The 18,073-nt window shown below is 38.2% G+C and overlaps 1 protein-coding gene across 1 annotated transcript; it reads left to right on the forward strand.

Annotated features, from left to right (window-relative positions):
* The first annotated feature begins 5,459 nt into the window (after window positions 1–5,459).
* Window positions 5,460–17,826, forward strand: LOC146463888 (geranylgeranyl transferase type-2 subunit beta-like). The gene is made up of 10 exons (XM_085083960.1): window positions 5,460–5,572; window positions 6,187–6,294; window positions 8,168–8,365; window positions 9,658–9,763; window positions 10,435–10,487; window positions 10,869–10,979; window positions 12,068–12,179; window positions 13,436–13,524; window positions 15,386–15,460; window positions 17,598–17,826. The coding sequence occupies exons 1-10, from the start codon at window positions 5,570–5,572 to the stop codon at window positions 17,736–17,738; spliced, it is 996 nt and encodes a 331-aa protein (XP_084940086.1). The 5' UTR covers window positions 5,460–5,569; the 3' UTR covers window positions 17,739–17,826.
* Window positions 17,827–18,073: the final 247 nt, after the last annotated feature.

An 18,073-nucleotide genomic window follows, 5' to 3' on the forward strand; every position in this document is an offset into this window, starting at 1 on the left:
CACTTAACCCTGTCAGTGACCGGGATTTGTTGTTGTTGTTTTTTGTCTTTTGGGGCTGGTGGGGGATTCCGATTCCGACTTTCTATTCATAAGTAGTTTAGAAAGTGACGTATCAGCTATGTCACGTTCACCCTCATAGTTTAATATCAAGTAATTTTGACGCATTTTCGGGTTTTAGTTTATGTTACAGGATCACCAACAGAATCTTAGAAGAGAGAATTCACGGAATTCAACTTAAGGAACACTACAAGCTATTTATCCTTTTCACCAAAACTCGTCTTGTTCAGAGAACTTCATCGAACTTTTGTTCTCGGGGTAAGCCGGCGTTTACAGCTAGTAAAGACAGCCTGACTTTTTCCTGTTGCAAATGATGTCCCGTAAATCTACGCTTTCGGATTGCACTGCGCATACCTTTACAATAACAAACGAAAAAGGATTAAAGAAATCCCAAAAGAGTACAAGTAAAAAACGGACAGGCAAAGAATGGCATACATGCAGCTATTGTGGGAAGTCGTTCATATGGAAAGCGTATTTGATAAGACACTCTCTCGTACACAGTGGTGAACGGCCTTTCAAATGTTCCCGCTGTGACAAGGGATTCGTCCGACTTGATCATCTGAAAGTACATGAAATGATTCATGATAATATGAAGCCTTTTCACTGCACTCAGTGTGAATTGTCCTTCAAAACGCAAGGAGAATTGAAGAAGCATGAACAAACCCATGGTGATGAGAGACCTTACAAGTGTACCACATGCGACAAGACGTTTAAACAACGAACGCAGCTGTATTTATACGCAAAGCTGCACACTGGGGATAAGCCGTATTCCTGTAACCACTGCAGAAAGTCATTCAAGCGAAAAGAACATTTAACTCGGCATGTACTGAGCCACACTGGGGAAATGCCTTTTAAATGCAGCCAATGCGAGAAATCCTTTCGTAGACCTTACATGCTGAAGCACCATGTAAAAAGCCATTCAGATATGACGTCTAATGCACGCACCAGATTACCCACTGTTGAAAAGCCGCATGAATGTTGGTTGTGTGGGCTGAAATTTAATCAGCGATTAAAGTTGAATAAACACACTATGGAATGCGTGCGACAACTTATAAACCTTCAGTGACGTTTATTCAGTATTGTTGGCAAGATTTTCAATGGAGCAAGGAGGAAGAATCTGTACGTGTTCTTGTAAAAAATTTCGCTAAGGAAAAGTAAAAACAAGCTCAATGTAACGTGCCATCTCCCTTTCCCCAGCGGGGCTAAATCCGTCAGAAAGTTAATGTCAACTTTGCTGCCATAGAGCTATAGATATTTTTAATTTTAATTTTAATTAGGATCAAATTAAAGTATGTGAATTTTATCCCTTTTAACCTTAAACCGCTCAGTTGTCTCCCTTATTCACCGAAGTAAAAATCCTGATAACAGAAAGAGATACTAACATCTCCATTTCCGAGTTGCTTTGAACCTTATTTTGAAAGCGAGGCTAAGTGCAAAGAATTTATCATGAAAATTAGTTTTCATTCACACATAAAGAAAACTTGTTTTTATATGAGCAGCATTGCACTTAGCCTCGTTTTCATAACGAGGCTTACAGCAATTCGGAAATGGCCTGATATTTCAAGTTTAATTTATTTTTGCTTTGTATTCTTGCTACTCAGTGACTGTAAAGATTTTAAGTTAAAGAAAGCAATGTAACTGAAATAAATGCTGAACTTCTCATGTTATTGACTTTGACGTTTAATGTTTGATTCACTGACTAAATCTATTTTTCACCACAAACCAACTTTTATGTACCGTTGTTGATGTAAGAAAGAAACGTTTTACGTTGGATAAAATATTAATCGTGGAAAAATACTCCGAGTTTTCATTTGCCTCCTTGTTTGTTTTTTTTTTTTTTTAATTAATCATGTTTCCGTTAATTTGCAATCATTATCGTTCCTTTACTGCCGCCTGGCGCATTCTTCCATCAAGATTTCTTCCGCGACCTACTTTGACATAGAGAAAATTTTGTGTCTAGGCCAAGTGATTTGCCCATTTTAATTAAAGGTTAGCAGTATACGTCCCCTAGCATCAGTAGATCACAATACCTTATGTTCCTTTGCAAACATTTATAGGTTATTTAGGTGCAATAACTGACTTTTCAAGCTAGTAAGGAGTCACAGAATGTTTTAGTGCGTCGCGATTTCGACTTGAATGTTAAACGAGATCTGTGCGATGTAATATCCATTTCTTCTATTATTTTGCCCCAGTGTATTTAATTGAAGGACTTACTTTTTGCCAAAAAAACAGAAAGTTTTCGTAGTTAAGGAAAGATTTATGGATATTGAATGACATAAAAGAGAAATTAGTCGTTATCCTTTTCTTGCGCAATTCTTCTCCGGGAAACCACTATTGCGCAACACCCCGAGCACAACCGCATTAATGAATTCCAAAACATTTTATCCGCGGGATAAAAACAATTGCCTATGACTTCACCACGTTAATATGTCCCACCTCACTAGTGAGAATCCACCTCAAAAATGGGGGGAGGGGACAACTCAGTTTTTATTGGGCCAATCGCAGCCGATCAAGGGAAAACATGTGTGAGTTGGACGAAAAAAATCTTTTAGCCGCCTCTCTGTGACTGGTTGGTTTAAAGTCCTACCAATTTCTGTCGGAAATCATCTTTATAAGGTATATTGTTCGCAAACGATTGCGAAATTCTTCCGGAGCGACTACAAACCAGCTCGGAGCGATGGAACATCAAGTGAACCACGAGTCCCGAACGGGAACTCATGATGGAATGCTGCGTCCCCGTTATTTGCCTCCTCTGTCACTTTCTCCGTTTCTTCGACGAAGAAGGTCATTTCTGAACGAGAATTCTGGAGAGGAGGAAACAGCGATAGCTACAAAAACAAAAAAGACGAACATTAAATACCATGGGAATCTACCAAGGAGAAGGAACGCTATCTGCGACATGTTGATGCCTGCCGAGTATTTTTCCGCCCTTCCTCGTTTGGAGCTGTTGAATGTCAGGTATCAGTTTGGTTTGGTCGGTTCGGTGTTAAGCGTTCCTAAAAATGATATGTGGGAGAATGAAGGTTGAAGATTATTTGACGAGCCGAATGTCAAGCAACACAGAAAGAGATACAGACTTTGTTACGTGAGTCAGTGTTGAGCAAAATAAGTTTGTTTTCTAGCTAGTGTAATTTATTTTTTCATTTTATTCTCTCTGTCCAGTGATGAGAAAGGTTCTAAGTAAAAACACGTTGGTAAAATGAACGCTGAGTGCTTTACGCTCACGTTGACTTTCAATGTTTCACTTTCCGATTTAATTTATTCTTCTGGTTTTTTAGTTGTTGTCATGTAAAAAAGGCAGGAACGTCTTTTAAGTAAAATGATAAACGATTGAAATATTATGAACGTGTTTCAATTGCCTTTCTTGTTTTTTTGCTGGCTTTTTCGTTACTTTGGGGTTAATTGAAATTCAAATCCACGGTACAAGTAAACGCTACCTCTAACCTGTTGTTCTTGTTACTTTGTAAGTCACCCTATTAACGTTCCTTTTCTCCTCCCTGCCGCATCCTTCCATCAGGAAGTCTCGACGTTTCCAGCAACCTTGTCCCAGGAACTCCGCAACCTGCTCTGACTGACGCAGAGAAGAATCCTGCGCTTGGGCTGAGTGATTGATCATTTTTTCTAACGTTAGCTGTTCTCGGACATCAACAGATGATAAAACTTTATGTTTTCTTTCTAACATTTTAAGGTTATTTGGGTGAAATGATTGGCTTTCAAGATAGTACAGGGTCATAGAATGTTTGAATCCGTGTTTGTAGGGGCGTTCTTTTTAATTCCCTATTTTCATTACTTTTCCATCAGAAAAACTCATCTTCGTTATCTTGTAATCCTTAAGGGTAGCAAAGACAGAATGAGTACGATTCCTCCAGTTAGTTCAATCCTTCTTTCCCTTGCCACCAAACCTCCACTCCTTTCGCCACCTAACGAGCTATGTCTATTAATTTTATTAATTATTTAATTTTTTACGGTGAACGCAAATAAAGCTACTCGTTGTTGGTTGGTTAGCTGGCTGATCATGACTTAATTAATCATGTTGGTTGTCGGCGAATGAAATCGTCGTTTTTAAGACCTGGAAGACTAAGACCAAGAAAAGCTACCTTTCTGATTGGTTGATTTAGAAGCCTTGTTGACCAGACCAACAATTTCATTTTAGAAATCACCTCGTCCTTTTGATATCAAGAACGTGTACTGAGTTGTTCGCATAATCTTGCGAATCAGTGTTCCGGGGTGACTTGAAACCAGTACAGAGCGATGGAGAAACTACAAGAGAACCAAGGAAATCATGATGACATCTTACGTCCACGACCACGTCCACTTCCACTTTCCCCGTTGCTTCGACAAAGGGTTTTCACAGATCGGTCTAGTTTTAAACACGCATAGGAATACTACGATATTTGCCGCGAAAATTGAAATTCCGGTTCACATGACAATTGTGCAAAGCACAAGACTGGTAAGTAAGGCTCCTGTGGGAGACTGAATTTGTGGGAACTTCAATCTAAAAATAAATAGCCTTAGTCCACAAAACGCCGTTGCACGAATATACAGGCCAGTGTACGCTCCTATTGTTGGTGAGTACCCTCGCCTCGGTCTGAAATACGGCGAAGGTCAATCTCGTACCCAGAGTCTTCAGGCTTTTTGGTCAGCGGGGCAACGCCGGGAAGACTCTGGGGACATCGAAAAAATTCAATTTTTTTGATTGGCTGTTCCGTAACGGTTTCCATTGTTTTACCGCAGAAATCCTGCGGTGATGTCCCCAGAGTCTTCCCGGCGTTGCCCCGCTGACCAAAAAGCCTGAAGACTCTGGGTACGAGATTGGGCGAAGGTCGGAAAACACCAGACTCAAGCTAACCAGCTGCTCAGTACAACATTGGGCTCAACTAGGCCCTAGCCCAAGGGGGGGGGGGGGGGGGGAACTCCCATATGAAACAGACGGGGATGCTCGTCGTCTCGCTTAGGGGTGTAAATTTAATTTTGGATTTTGGTCTCGCTTAGGGTGTTCCGGGAAAAGCGCCAATATTTTAAGCTGCCAAGGTCTCGTTTAGGGTTCCGTGAAGAAACACAGAATTACGCGAAGAGAAACAGAGGTCAAATTTTCTTTTTAACTTGTTTTGTTTACCGCATTAGGGGTCAAAATTTGCTTAAGCCACGCCCAGACTGGTCTCCTTTAGGGGTCACAAGAAGCTCGAACCACGCCCAGATGGTCTCCTTTATGGGTTTGATTCAAAATTTCCGACGAGCATCCCCGTCTGTTCCATATGGGAGTCCCTCCCGGGGTCCTTAGTCTCATCGATGGAGCTTTCGGTTCAGCTTGTATATTTTGTATTCGGTTGCCTGTGGTTTTCACTCATGAGCAGGTGGGACTGGGAACTACCTAAAAATCAATCTATGTGGGCAGCGGATTTACTTTCCAAGATGGCGACCTTCTCAAGGCGATGCACGTATGAAGAAAATAATATATTTTAAAAACTTATATTAACCAGAAGACTTACCTGCATGAGTTAATATTCCCAAGATGGTAAGAAACACATAAACTAACTTGAATGATTTAGTTTTGGTAAAACGGTAAGAGACATAAGCTTAAATGCGACTTTTTCTTGTTTGGATAACTACACAGTGATCGAATCAAAGGCTGATCGCATGAAACTGACCGCAATGCCTTTAGCTAGTTCTGGGCAGGGCTGTCAACTCTCCCGGATAATCCGGGAATCTCCAGATTTTGAGCCATATCTCCCGGTCCAGATTTATGTCTGTAATCTCCCGATTTTGTGCCGGATTTCTCCAGATTTATGTCTGTAAATCTCCCGGATAATTGGCGAAGTTTGCCATTTGTCGTAGACGACGCCTCTGTAAGCCGCTTTGTTATTGCTGGCCGGGGAAGTCATATTCTCCATATTTGAAGATGTGTGAGGTTGACAGCCCTGTCTGGGGTTTTTTCCGGGGACATAAATCGAGTCGGTAAATGTTTAATTATTTCCTCTCCCTACTGACTGGTATAGAAACTGAGTGTTATATCAAGAATAGGTTCCCCGAGACTTGATATTTGCTGTCTTGAACTTCAAGTGTACTAATAATTTTGTGTAGAGGGGATGTTCAAATCATTGTAATGAGTGGCTTTACTGATTTTTTTAGGGATCTCAAGTAAAAGATGTTAAAATCCCGGCCAATTCTCCAAAAGAGCTGCTGCTGGAAAAACATGCTGATTTTATTGCCGCTTATGGGAGGAAGAAGGATGATTATGTGAGTAAAATGCTGTGTGCACATTTCCTTGTGATATATGGTTAAAAGATCTTCCTTAGTTTTAATAATAATAATAATAATAACAATAATAATAATAATAATAATAATTTATTAAAATATTCCACACAAATTGCTATTTACAAGTTAAAAGTATATAAAAAAAAGAGCTATTAAAAAACCTATTCACATTTCTTTTCGATTAAAAAAAAGATAATATTTTTAAGCAACAATGTTTTTGTAAAGAAAAAGAAAAAAAGAACAAATGTCATGAAGTTTTTTAATAATAATAATAATAATAATGATGATGATGATGATAATAATAATAATAATTGTAATAATAAATATTCAGTTGTGCTTTACAATATAAAAAGAAAATTAATATTAATATGGTACAATAATATTGAAACTCAAAAAATATTAACAACCAAGTATCAGTATAGAATTAACCCATTACGCACCAGCCATTTCCAGTAGGTTTTGCAAAATTCAGCAAAATTGGCAAAGTGGTTATTTCCTACCCCATGTGCAGTAAAATTACATAACTTACAGGGCAAAAAAAACAACACCCCTTTGGTCTAAGATAGTTAAAATTACTAATTATGGAATAAAATACACTAGTTGCCAATTAAAAATTTTCCAAAAAACAAACTTGAAGGTAAAAATTTCCGAAATTTCGATGAAATTTGATCTGCGCGTCACATGGATGAAATCTGATCCGTCTCGAGAGCATGTGTTTGTTTACGCAAGATTACACAGTTGTCACATTTTCTCAATGAAAATAGAAAGAAAAACACACTGAAAGCTTTCCTAAATGAAAAATTTATTCAGAAAAGTCTTTGTTTACGCCTTAGAAAGATGCGTATAATTATAAATGGGAGACGAGCAACGCGCAAGCGATTTGAAGGAACAACAAGTCCAATTCAAAGCAAATTTATCGACCCATGCGGGGCACGTTTTTCAAATATTTCGCAAAAACTGTTCAGAGTACAAAGAATCGTCAATTAGAATAGTATTTCAGTACAAATTCACAATCAAACGTGTAATTTTTTGGCTGTTGAATTCCCAGAAGTACTCTAAATTTTCGCAGAAAGTCCATGGCCTGAATAATGATTTGAGCAGTCCGCTCGCTCATCGCCTGGATAAAACAACAATTCCTACTCGAACCGCAATTTCTTCGCCATTATTTCTCGGATTTTCGCCGTCGAAACTGTCGAGTATTCCTTAGCAGTTCTTCTTTCGATTTACCATTTTGAAAAGATGTGTTTTCCTTCGGAAAAACGCGAAAATCGGCGACTAAAAATTTAGCCGCGCGGCCCACGAGGCAACAAAAATTGAAATCGGACACCGCTTCTAAAGACAAAAAGCTCTTTTGTCTGGGCCCCCCTAAGACCTAAAAATGTATGCGCAGTAAGTGGATTCTGATTGGTCAGTCCTTTCTGAAGGCAATGAGAACAATAGGGGACAAAAAATCTCTTCTAGGGAGGTGTAGGACCCGAGCGCGAGGATGCCCGAAATCATGGCCGGTTTTGGCCGGCACGGGGCGTTATGGGTTAAGGGAGAATAAAAGACATTTAAAAAAAATGGTAAAAGATATGGCAATTCATCAGTAAGACCCCTTGCTTTGTGAGCGAATATTCTTTTTACGATACAAATTTAAATTTCCATTTTAAATTTATTCCCTTAATTTTTCACTCTGTCATTCACATTCAGTGTGTCAATATTGTGATTTATTCCCCACTAGGATTAAACATGACCAAAAAATTGTGAAAGCAAACATTATTTCCTGCTACCTCTCTTTTTTAGCATTTTACACATTTGGTACTCAAAAGGTAACCTTAGGAAAATTTAAAGAGACAGTTTTGTTTTGTCTTAGGAATATTGCGTAACAGAGTATCTGCGAATGAGTGGTGTGTATTGGGGTCTTACAGCAATGTTTCTGATGAACAAGCAGGACATGATGGAGAAAGAAGAAATAATTGAGTTTGTCAAATCTTGTCAGCACGATAATGGTGGATTCAGTGCCAGTTCAAACCACGATCCTCATCTGCTCTATACACTGAGTGCAATTCAGGTATATAAATTTTTTTCCCTTGTTCTTTCAGGGGCACCCAACAGATCGTTTCGGTAAATTATCTGTTTGGAAGGCCCTTAATCCCTTACAATTTTCTAAATGGAATTTTCACCTCGAACGTTTGTGATATGGGAAATTTAAGCCCTAGTGTTTTTGGATTGATAAAAATGTTGTTTTGGGTGTTGAAAAAAGGTGAGCTAAGATTTTCGGAAAGGAAATAAGACCTAAGGTTTTTGGGAAATGGACAAAAATACCCTAGTAATTTTGAAAAGACTCAAGTTCCCCTAGAATGACCGAACAGATAAAAATATTATAGCGTGGCCTAAAATGAACCTACAAAGCTTTAAAGGCACTCCAGATAGCCTAAAATAGCGTTTCAAAGAAGCTGAGAGAAAACTGTTGTTGGGTGCTCCTGTTCTGTGGCCAGGATATGAAGCATAGAGTGACTTACCTGATGCAAACAGCAAACAGCACCCATGCAGTATTAAAGCATAGGTTCAAAACCAGGATGTTTTTTTCCCCTTCTGGAGAATACGGCTGTATCTAAATCCATACTTCTCATTAGTGGAAGGGTTTGTTTTGTTTTGGACTTCCCAGGTTCCCTTCTGCAAATACTAGTTTAAAATCATACTTTGAGATACCATTTTCCTTCAGGATTTTTGGTGACCTGCCATGGGCGTGGTATGTAATATATCAAACATGAGAAGGTGTGTTTCATCAGATATCCAAACACTGAGAAGTAGGTTGAAAAAACGAGGTGCAGCCGAGTCTTTTTAAACGACTTCGAGGTGTTTGGATATCTGATGAAACACACTTTTGAGTGTTTGATATGGCTTCTCAAATGATCAATAATTCTTGGAGAAATTCAAGGCTTAAGTTGGAAAAATTTTATGGTAATTAGGAACACATATCCAAACCACGGTTACGGTAGTGATTTTCTTTATTTTATCTTGATGAATTATTAATGAGTTTGAGAAGGATATTTTCTTGAACCGTGTGATGTAAGATTTTGACAAATCATCTTATGAAAGGCATCAACCATAACAATAAATGATTGTACACTTACTGATGAAATAATAATAAAGGAACAGTTGACAGTTGCCATGTCACACTACTGAAAAATAAATATTGTAGGTGTGGCCCAGTCAAGGGAATGCTTTTATCATCCACCACACTGAATATCCTGGGGCTAGTGTGAACTTTGATCCTACTTTGTTATTGCTTATCAATAAGCGATTCTCCAAAAGATTTTTACCCTTCAGAGTTGACTCTTCAGTTGCCACTCATTTTAGATTCTGTCTCTTTACGGATGTATTGATTCAATTGATGTTGACAAGACAGTGGAATATGTATGTAAACTGCAGCAAGCAGATGGTTCTTTTGTTGGAGACAAGTGGGGTGGGTAATCTTTTGTTTCTGTATGTGAATTGTTGGTACATGTAGTTATAGTACTAGAAAGTCGACTGAATAGAGTATAATTTTTGAACTTACTTAATGCTTGTATCAATGTCAACTAACCCCTCAGCCAATAATCCTTAAGTATAAGTAGCAGGTTGTATTGGAAATTAAATATTAAAATATCAGCCCAGGGACCCAGGGAAAATCAGGTGAGACATTTCAAATTTGCTGGTTTGAAAGGATAATTAATTCAATTAGATTATATTAATGAAAGTACAAGTACTCCAGAATTATTGTACAACGTACCGGTAAATTAATTACCAAATAAATTTTGTTGGTGTAGCTTCACTTTATTCCTCCCAGAAAACTTAAGAAAACTTAAGAAAAGACAAATTTTAAGTTAACAATAACTGCATTGTCAAAACCTCTTTTGGACTATAACATCAAATTAATCAAAGGGACAAGACATTGTATATAAATCTCTGAGATATTTATGTCATTAACATGCTTACGTTGCAGCTTTAGTGGGTGCAACAGTTATATTACTAAGACTTGAGATTTGGAGTATGCACTTGGGAGTATTTTGTTACCCCGCAGTATACTTTAAAAACTGTAGGTTTTGTTGTTTAGATCTCAACTTACTGTTGTTGATTGCATTTTTTCCTCACTAGGAGAAGTAGACACAAGGTTCTCATTTTGTGCGATTGCCACCTTAAAACTGTTGGTAAGTCGCAATATTTCTTTTTGTACCATGTGGTACAAATCCATTGTACTGAAAAAGATGGCAACTGGTATATTCACCCATAACTCCTAGTGTACAAAAACCCTAAAAATGTTCATGAAAAAACGCACAGAAAAGTTTTAAAAACCCCAAACCTAGCATACACAAAGTTTTTATTACAGGGACGAAGTTTGCAAAGAATATGGCTTTGTACATGTCTCTCTTGGCTGTGTTAGGTTCGTAAGGTACATATATTGTGGTTAAAAGTATAGACCTCATTTTCTGTACAGTTGTTTGGAAAGGCCCTCACTAATCAGAATATTATTGCTTAAAACACTTAAAAAAAAAAACGTGCTTTTATATTTTATCATTATTTTTTATCAGGGACGACTGGATGCAATAGACCTCCAGAAAGCTGTGGAGTATGTATTGTCATGTATGAATTTTGATGGTGGCTTTGGGTGTAGACCAGGATCAGAATCTCATTCAGGACAGGTGACTGCTAACAATATTGGTGTAAAATTTGTAAATTTTGGCAGAGCTGTTGGTGGTGCTCCCCTGAGGAGTATTTAGGAAGTAGGCACAACGGTTTTATTAGAAGCCAAGACCAGCGTTCAGCACCCATTTACACTGAATAAAGTCAGTTTAAACAAGACAAATGTTAAAGAGGAAGTATCGTGGGGTTTTTGGAATCTTTTGTTAAAATGATGAAATAAGACCTTCAATCAGTTGCAAAATAATTCTAGAATGACTAGAGGAAAGAAATCAACTGAACTCTTGAAAGGAACAACTCGTGATCTGTTCTAGCGCATTTTGAAAACAAAAATGCGAGAACTTGAAAAACATTAGTCTAATATTTTTCAAGTTTCAATCCATACCGGCCTACTCTGTCTCTGAACAGAGGCACTAATCGACAGTTTTATTGCACTGGGGTGATAATTTAAAACAAACTTGTCAATTATTTCTTTGTTTCTGCTGACAGACAAACATTTTTGAATTTTGAAATTACAGCAAATTTGCTTGATACTTCCCCTTTAAAATCAGTGGTGTTGCTATTCACCATTAAAAACCCTCCTACTCCAAAAATCAATGAAAATCCTGTAGGCAAATAAGCTAATATTTTGGGGGATCTCAAATCTGGGTACTTTTATTTTTTTGGATTTTAACCTCCTTCAAATTTAATGAAGTTTTTCACAAGTGGTGAAAATCACCTGTAGCCTGCAGCAATTGTAAAGGTCAACCCCAAACTTGACCAAGCCAAGCACATTTGTATTGGTCACCAGTTGCCATGCTCACCAGCCACCACCACCGTTAGGAAAACAGAACGCAGGGAACAAAAAACAATTCTCAGTTTACTATTCCTCCCTTTGGTATTCTACAACAGTTACTTCTCCCTCCCCCCCCCCCTCCCCCATCCAATGTTGATTTGGGAAGTGCTGATTGCCAGGAAACTGTCCGTGACCCACAAAACAACATTAAGTCGGGGGAAGAGGGTGGGGGGGGGGGGAGGTGGAAATATGGTTGTTTGTTTGTTTACTAGTAATTTTGTCCACAATTTTAGTTGTTCTTTTATTTCTCCGCAGATTTATTGCTGTTTAGGTGCCCTATCCATCGCTGACTCCCTGCAGCACGTGAATGCTGATATGCTTGGCTGGTGGCTTTGTGAGAGGCAACTTCCTTCCGGGGGATTAAATGGTGAGAAATTAAATTGATACCTGCTTTTCTTGGTAAAAACTAATTTTTCCTTGGTTCTATAGAAACGTAGTGAGTTGGTGAGAGCCAATATGTCTTCACTGATTTGCGGAAATGTCTCAGCTCAAAAATAAACCTTGATGTAAAGCCTGTAATGCAGACACTGAAAGGATACTTCTAAAAGGAGAGGTTTTTAAAATTATTATCCGTTTAATTTACGAAAACGTGATTTGCGAGATGAGTCTTTCTCAACATAACATAACATAAAAACGTTATTTATCCACGGTGGTAATTAAAGCTAGAAAGCTTATGGGGCCTTGCCAAAAATACAAAACTAAAAAATTTCAAACTTTCAAATTTCCTGACCCTCGCTCTACAACTTGATCCATATCTCAGATAAATACAAAATCTAATCACAAGTATACAAAATCTGTGTCCATATGTTGTATGGTGGAAGGCGACTCAGCTGAAAAATTTAGTTCTCTAAGATCAGATGATTGTCAAGCCTTCTTCGTGAAGGCCTTGATTCCTGTGCCATTTGCAAGCGGTGAGAGGAGATTCAAGATGACGGCACCTCGGTACGCGATAGAGTTTTTCATATAATAGCTATTAGAAAAAGGAATGGCTAAATTATTCGCATTTCTTAGCATTATTCGCATTTCTCTGGGAAAATCACGTATTGTAATACCAAGTGTTATGCTGTTTCTGAGTGTTTTTCATTGGCCAGTCAAAGTGAAGCCTTTTCTCGAATCAGTTGTGCAAAAATAATTGAAGGGCTGGGAGCATAACCGACCCAAATGACTTTTGAGATCGCTTTTTGTTGTTTCAGCTCAGATTCATTCACCGGAATTTTTTTGCATGTGGCCTTGAATTCCTTCAGGAAACGTTGCTCCAATGTTTTATCCGTTGTTTTGCGCTTCGTTTGCAATAAAAACCTATGATTGAGAGCAAGATTTCCGTTTTTATCACAAAACGAAGCGCAAAGCAGTAACAAACTTGAACATTGGAGCAACGTTTCGTGAAGGAATTCAAGGCCATATGAAAAAATTCCTGTTAATCTGAGCTAAAACAACAAAAAGCAATCTGAAAAGTTGTTTAGGTAGGTTATGCTCTCAGCACTTCAATTGTTGCAAGTTACCTGTCGCACTCGATGATTGACAACAAAGGAAAAAGGCACCTTAAGTTTTGGAACGCGTAAAAGTAGCTTTACCTCTCAACTTGACCGTAATACACAGTTCTGTTCTATTGAATTATTGCAGGTCGACCAGAGAAGCTCCCAGATGTTTGTTACTCGTGGTGGGTGCTGGCATCATTGAAGATTATTGGCAAGCTACACTGGATTGACAAGGTAAACGATCGCGCCCGCCCTCGAGAATGTGGATATGTTAGTGGGGAGCACAGGCATACCATCCTCTGTTTGTGTGGTCACCTGTGGTTTCAAATGGCTGTGTCAAATTACAAAATCACTCTAGCAAGCTTCACATCAACAAAACTATCACAGAATTACAAAGTTCAGCATCGTGGTCACATGATTGAAGGGTTTTTATTCCATAAGGTACTGTTTAAAAAGCCCGTAAACAATGTTGCTTTTTCTGAGGCTTGTTCATAACCGACACGGCCAATGGAAAACACACAAAAACAGGAGATGTTAAGTACGTGGTCGGTATGAAAAGAAGTCCTTATGGACTATTTCCGCTAAATCATCATTTTAGAAATATAGTATGCATGATATGTAACACGAAATCTGATATCAAACAATTTTGCTTGAAACAAAAAATGTTAATCTTAATCTCAACTGTGAATTGAAAGTTAAAGAAAGCTCCGCCGACTTTGAAACAATCAAATATTTTCGTCGAACATCGTGTTGGACGAAAACGTTTTATTGTTCAGCAGCCTCACCCATCTTTGCAGTTAAAAGGTTTTTCAATGTTCGATCAAACATTTTCATCCAACATTTTATGACGTTTGATCGTTTAGCCACCTCTGCCAACAACGCTTGTGTATGCGGGAAAAAGCAACCGATCAAAAACGGAATTTGTGTGACATTAAAACTGGACTTGTCAAGAGAATATTAAGGACGCTGCGTTTACATGATGACAGTTTGGATTTTTGTGTCATGTAAGCTAACACAAAGCATCAGAACTGCTCATGTGTGTCGGTACGGCCGGCCCCCGAAGCTAGAGATAACCGAGGTGAACTCGCACGGCTTTGAAGGTCGTGCTGGTAACATGTAAGGCTTTTAATTATGTGGGTACGCTTTGTCCGTTGTTTGGTTAAACATTATTTGCCCGCTTGGCCACCAAACGTTTTGTATGACTGAGCACAATGTTGGACGAAAATGTTTTATTGTTTATCTGGGGCTTGACACACCAGATGAAACACTTTCCTGTTCAAATATGAGGGATCTAGCTGTGCTAGAAAACGCGGTATCTTGTTTTTGATTTTCCTTACATTTCTCTGAAAAATTTCTCGTGTACTTTGACGGGATTTTGCAAACGGATCTAGGAAAAATGAATTAAAACGCAATTAAGTCTCTTTCTATCCAAATTATACCCCTCTAATTTTTCTCTTACCGTTCACAGCTTCTTCAGGCGAAACGCAATCGAAGCTCTTTCTATCCAAATTACATCTCTCAAAATTTCCACTCTTAAACGTTCACGGGCACAGCTTTGTCAGACTTAACATTTTACTCGGGGCAAATTATATGACATCCCATTTCAGTTTTCTCCATACAAACATGCACTCAAGATGTATTCGGTGCGAACTGTAGACTATAATTTTTCTAAATGGTGTAGTTTACCTATCCAGCTTAAGAGTCCAAAGAAGTCAAACTGAAATATAAGAAGAGACCGATAAGTGATCATATTCCTTTCTTCAAAAACTCATTAATAATTCATAAGCCCATTGACCTATCAAATGGTCGATAAAACATCACTTGCAGTGGTTTTAAAACCCGATAAAACCTCCTCCTTATTAGTATGCGGTGTTTAATGTTTTTCTTGTATGCTAATTTCCAACGTTCACAAAAGCATCATTGTTATAAACTCTCTTGACACACGCTTTTCCAGTAATGTTTTTGAAGACGTTCAAAAAACTCGCAGCGCGTGTTTTATCGTGTCTGAAACCCGATAAATCACTAAAATCTAAAAATCTAAATCCCGATAAAACACTACTGCTCGTGTTTTAAACATTATTTCTTTTTCTCTCAGGACAAGTTACGTAACTACATTCTTGCCTGTCAAGATGAAGAAACAGGCGGATTTGCTGACAGACCCGGTGACATGGTAAAGCTTAGTAATACCTAAACTGTTGCTTTTGAAGTGGTGCTAGTTTAGTACGTGACACACAACGGTAATACAACAGAAATCTCAGTAAACAGTTTCTTTGCTGGCAAGTGATCAAAAAAGGAGGAGTTATCCCTGGCTTTCTTTACAGAGTGAATTTTTATGTTCATGTTCTCTTGCGGTTCTAATTTTTTATTTTTAATTTTGATCATTCACATGAAAGCTAATAAATAACTAAATGAATAAGTTAAGAAATAAATAAATAAATTACGCTGTATAAGGTTGTGTCGGTGTTGAAATGCCTGAAACGTGACCATTCAAATCGAAAATCTGCTGAGCAGAACTTACTATGGTCTTATGAGGTCGTGTTGGTGGATGAAATCCTAAAACGTGATCATTCAAATGAAAGCTTCTGAGCATTATTCTGCTATGGTTTTATATTACGCTGTAGAAGGTTGTGTTGGTGTCGAAAAGCCTAAAACGTGACCATTCAAATCGAAACGCCACTGAGCAGAACTTTACTAAGGTTTTTATATTAAAGGACCCTAGTCAGCCTCCGCCATTTTCGATGCCATCGAAATTATTGATATTGCATGGTGAAGCAAAATCTTATTGCTTTACTGTAAGTTATATTCCTGAAAATATGTTTCATTATCTTCAGTAGTTTCACAGTGATTTCGTTCATTTCTACATGCTCCGAATAAAATATAATGGCTAAACTCTCGCATATAAACAAAAACAAAGGTGTGGCTGACTAGGGTCCTTTAAGCTGTACAATGCTGTGTTGGCACGTGGATGAAATTCTGAAACGTGACTGTTCTGAGCAGAACTTTTCGATACTCCGCGCGCGGTTTAGTTGTATTGAATTTTGTGATTTTATACTTAATTAATAGGCCATTTCCTTGCTGCTTTAAGCCTAGATATGAAAGCGAAGCTTAGTAAATAGCTTTCATTACGAAAATTAGTTTTCACTCATATGCAAACAAAAACTAATTTTCACACGAAAAACTTTCCACTTAGCCTCGCTTTCGTAATGAGGTTCAAAAGCAACTCGGAAATGGCCTATTCATCAGGGGCACCCAACAGATCATTTCGGTAAATTATCTGTTCGGAAGGCCCTAATCCCCTACAATTTTCTGACGGGAATTTTCACCTCGAACTTTCGTGATATGGGAAATTTAAGGCCTAGTGTTTTCGAACTGATGAAAATGTCGTTTCGGGTGCCGAAGAAAGGTCAGCTTAGATTTTCGGAAAGGAAATAAGACCTAAGGTTCGATAAGGTTTTCGAGAAATGGACAAAGATGCCCTAGTAATTTCGAAAAGACTCAGGTTGCCCTAGAATGACCGAACAGATAAAAATATTACAGCGCGGCCTAAAATGAACTTACAGAGCTTTAAAGGCACTCCAGATAGCCTAAAATAGCGTTTCAAAGGATCTGAGAGAATTCTGTCGTTGGGTGCCCCTGATTCATATATGGACCGAGACGAAGTTGTAGTCCAGCAGAATGTGGCCAATATTTTGACATCTAGGCTTTATGAACATCATCATCATCATCATCATCATCATCATCATCATCATCATCATCATTATCATCATCATAATCATCATCATTATCACCCTTTCTATAACTATCCGGCATCGTTCGCAGTGTTCTTTAACAGAGGCTCAGCTTTTGTTTTCTTTTAATCTGATTTTAAATATTTGTAATTTTGTGAATTAAATAAATGTGAAATATATATTGCATTGGTCAAGATATATAAGGAATCGTCCATTGAATGTCTTATTCGCTCCTTGGGCATTTTAACGTCCTCCTAATTACAAAGAAATTTGTAAGAATGAAATTTCATTTCAATGTGCAGAAGCTCTCTGCCGGCGCTCTGTAATTAGAATTAACCAGTCACGGCTATTCAACTTCACGAATGTTTTTTTTTGGTTAAAGTTATACGAACAGACGTTTTATTTCAACTTGAACTTTATTATATTTTATTCCTTAACTTGACAGCAACTGTAAATAGCAAAGTGTTAATCTGGGCTTATCTACTCGTGATTAAGCGCAATATCCGCGCTTACTGCCCAACCGACATAACATGCGATAAGGTGTCTTTATATACTGATACATGATATTATTTTCGGCAGGTGGATCCATTTCACACGCTATTTGGTTTGGCTGGTTTAGCGTTACTAGGATCATCCGAGATTAAACCGGTCAATCCGGTTTACTGCCTGCCTGAAGAGACAATAGACAAGATAAGAATTCGACCTGAGCTGCTAGGATGAGCGTCCACTATTTCAATGGACTACATGATGAGGAACACATTGAATCGTCGAGTTATTTATTTCAATGCGATAGAATAGCGTGCAGTTCGTGAAAAAAATTATCATATTCCCGGTTGCTGCTGGACCACGAGAAGTCGTTCCTCGCGAGACACGCGGGCGCGCGGAAAAGCGGTTGGTTCCCTCGCGGAACGTGACTTTCGCGTTCTACTCCCACATTTCGCTTCTTAACACTTTAACCCCTAATATTAAAGAACAAATTCTCCTATCTTGTCCCCATACTTTTCTTATAAAAGTACTGGGGAGAAGTTATTAAAATATCAAGAAAATTTACCTTG

This window comes from Pavona decussata, unplaced genomic scaffold, assembly GCF_977016875.1.
Source record: "Pavona decussata unplaced genomic scaffold, jaPavDecu1.1 SCAFFOLD_174, whole genome shotgun sequence".
Classification (NCBI taxonomy): Eukaryota; Metazoa; Cnidaria; class Anthozoa; order Scleractinia; family Agariciidae; genus Pavona; species Pavona decussata.